General features: G+C 44.7%; 1 protein-coding gene across 2 annotated transcripts in view; it reads left to right on the plus strand.

The window, feature by feature from the left end:
- The first annotated feature begins 75 nt into the window (after window positions 1–75).
- The window catches only part of vps37c (VPS37C subunit of ESCRT-I), a 15,473-nt gene continuing 14,001 nt past the window's right edge, over window positions 76–1,547 (plus strand). The window contains exons 1-2 of one of the 2 annotated variants that reach the window (XM_014029487.1): window positions 76–598; window positions 1,040–1,196. In XM_014029487.1, coding sequence (XP_013884941.1) covers window positions 1,104–1,196 — 93 coding nt within the window. In that variant the 5' untranslated portion in view covers window positions 76–598; window positions 1,040–1,103. The remainder of the gene's footprint in view (window positions 599–1,039; window positions 1,197–1,547) is intronic. The other variant, XM_014029486.1, reaches the window with a different exon arrangement.

Raw genomic sequence — 1,547 nt, forward strand, 5'->3', positions numbered from 1 at the left:
GGTCAGCACACATGCGTGTGATTTCCGCATGATGAGCACTTGACAAGATGGCGACCAGAAATCTTGCCTAGCTCCGTCCGTGGCCAAACACGTACGGGTTTCCCTAGTATCAGCTGACTCAGGAACATACCACTCCTATGCGACCGCCGCTTCCGCTTGAGTTCTCCGGTGATAAGCAGCTATATTAAAATTCACTGACAGTAACCGACAAAATAAAAGGTATTTAAAGCATTAAAAATCCAAGAAGTTGTTAAAGTTAACCAGTGACTTTAGCAAAATTGTGTTCGAGCCGAACACGCCCCGTGAGCTGTGGAAGGTTCCAAAATGGCGACGGCTCCTGTCAGAGTAGAGTGAAACTTTCCTATTTTTCTTGTAATTTTCTAGCTGCTCTGAACTATTCCGTCGACTGTACTCGTCTCTTTCCCAAGATAAAGCCCACCGGAACAGGTATGAGGGCGGTCATCGCTTGAATCGAGCTGCTCGGTTCCGTGCTCCGTGTGTCTGCTCTCCACGTCGCCGGGCTTCCTGAAGAAGTTCCCGTTAGATGACCGAGCTCACGGCGGCTGTTGACAACAGCTTGTTCGGCGTTTAGCTTCAGGTGAGCCTGGACGATGGCAGGGTAGCTAGCTACATCACCGAGCTAAGAGCGCCCAGGTYCGCTCAGCTGGGCTCGGTTTCACTCGTCGAAATTCGGAAAGACGGGTCTGAAATTCAGGATACGTAACTTGTCACTGTGGAAATAAACAGGTGTTGTTTGTCAACAGAAGCCAGTATCAGATTGATTTAGAGAAGCTGCTGTAACCCGTCACAGATTTCTCAGTAACCTTCAGTCTGATGAACGCTGTTACGCACAGCTTTATGTCCGTTCACCTGAATGTACAAATCCCATCAATAACCGTAACATCTAAATAACTACATCCATTAGCAGGTAGCTTTAGATCCTTTATTCTTTACATTGGTGTAATATGACACTCACTTATAGTTTAGTTACATTAGAATACAGTCAAGGCCCTCAGAATATTTACTTTCTGTTTTCCAGAACTGGTTTTAACTCTGATCATTTCCTTGTTGCTGTATGACGAACAGTTATCCTGGCCAATCAGATGGAGAAGCTCCAGGACCTGAGCCAATCAGAGCTGCAGGAGCTCCTGGATAACCCAGAGAGGGTGGAGTCTATGGCTTTGGAGTCAGATGAGGTACAAACAAAGCTTTGCTTCCCATTTTTAGCTCACATGTTTTTTTTTTAATAATCGTTTTTTAATATGAAACAGGCTTTAAGGGCTAGTCTGGTCATTTCTGAAGTGATGTTTTGTCAAATCAGCTGTGGCATTAATGTGGAGAAAGAGGCAGAAGCAAAAATCTTTATATGAACAGATTGTTGTTTTCATGTGAATCCACAAGTTGAATCTGGAATGGGACCAGCTTTCCTGGTGACTGGTTCCAGTACAAGTTTTATATCCTACCCCCTCCATGTAAATGCAAGATACGTTGTTATTTTTGAGTTTCTCTCTCTCTCTCTCTCTCTCTCTCTCTCTCTCTCTCTCTCT

This window comes from Austrofundulus limnaeus, unplaced genomic scaffold (genome assembly GCF_001266775.1).
Source record: "Austrofundulus limnaeus strain Quisiro unplaced genomic scaffold, Austrofundulus_limnaeus-1.0 Scaffold913, whole genome shotgun sequence".
Classification (NCBI taxonomy): domain Eukaryota; kingdom Metazoa; phylum Chordata; class Actinopteri; order Cyprinodontiformes; family Rivulidae; genus Austrofundulus; species Austrofundulus limnaeus.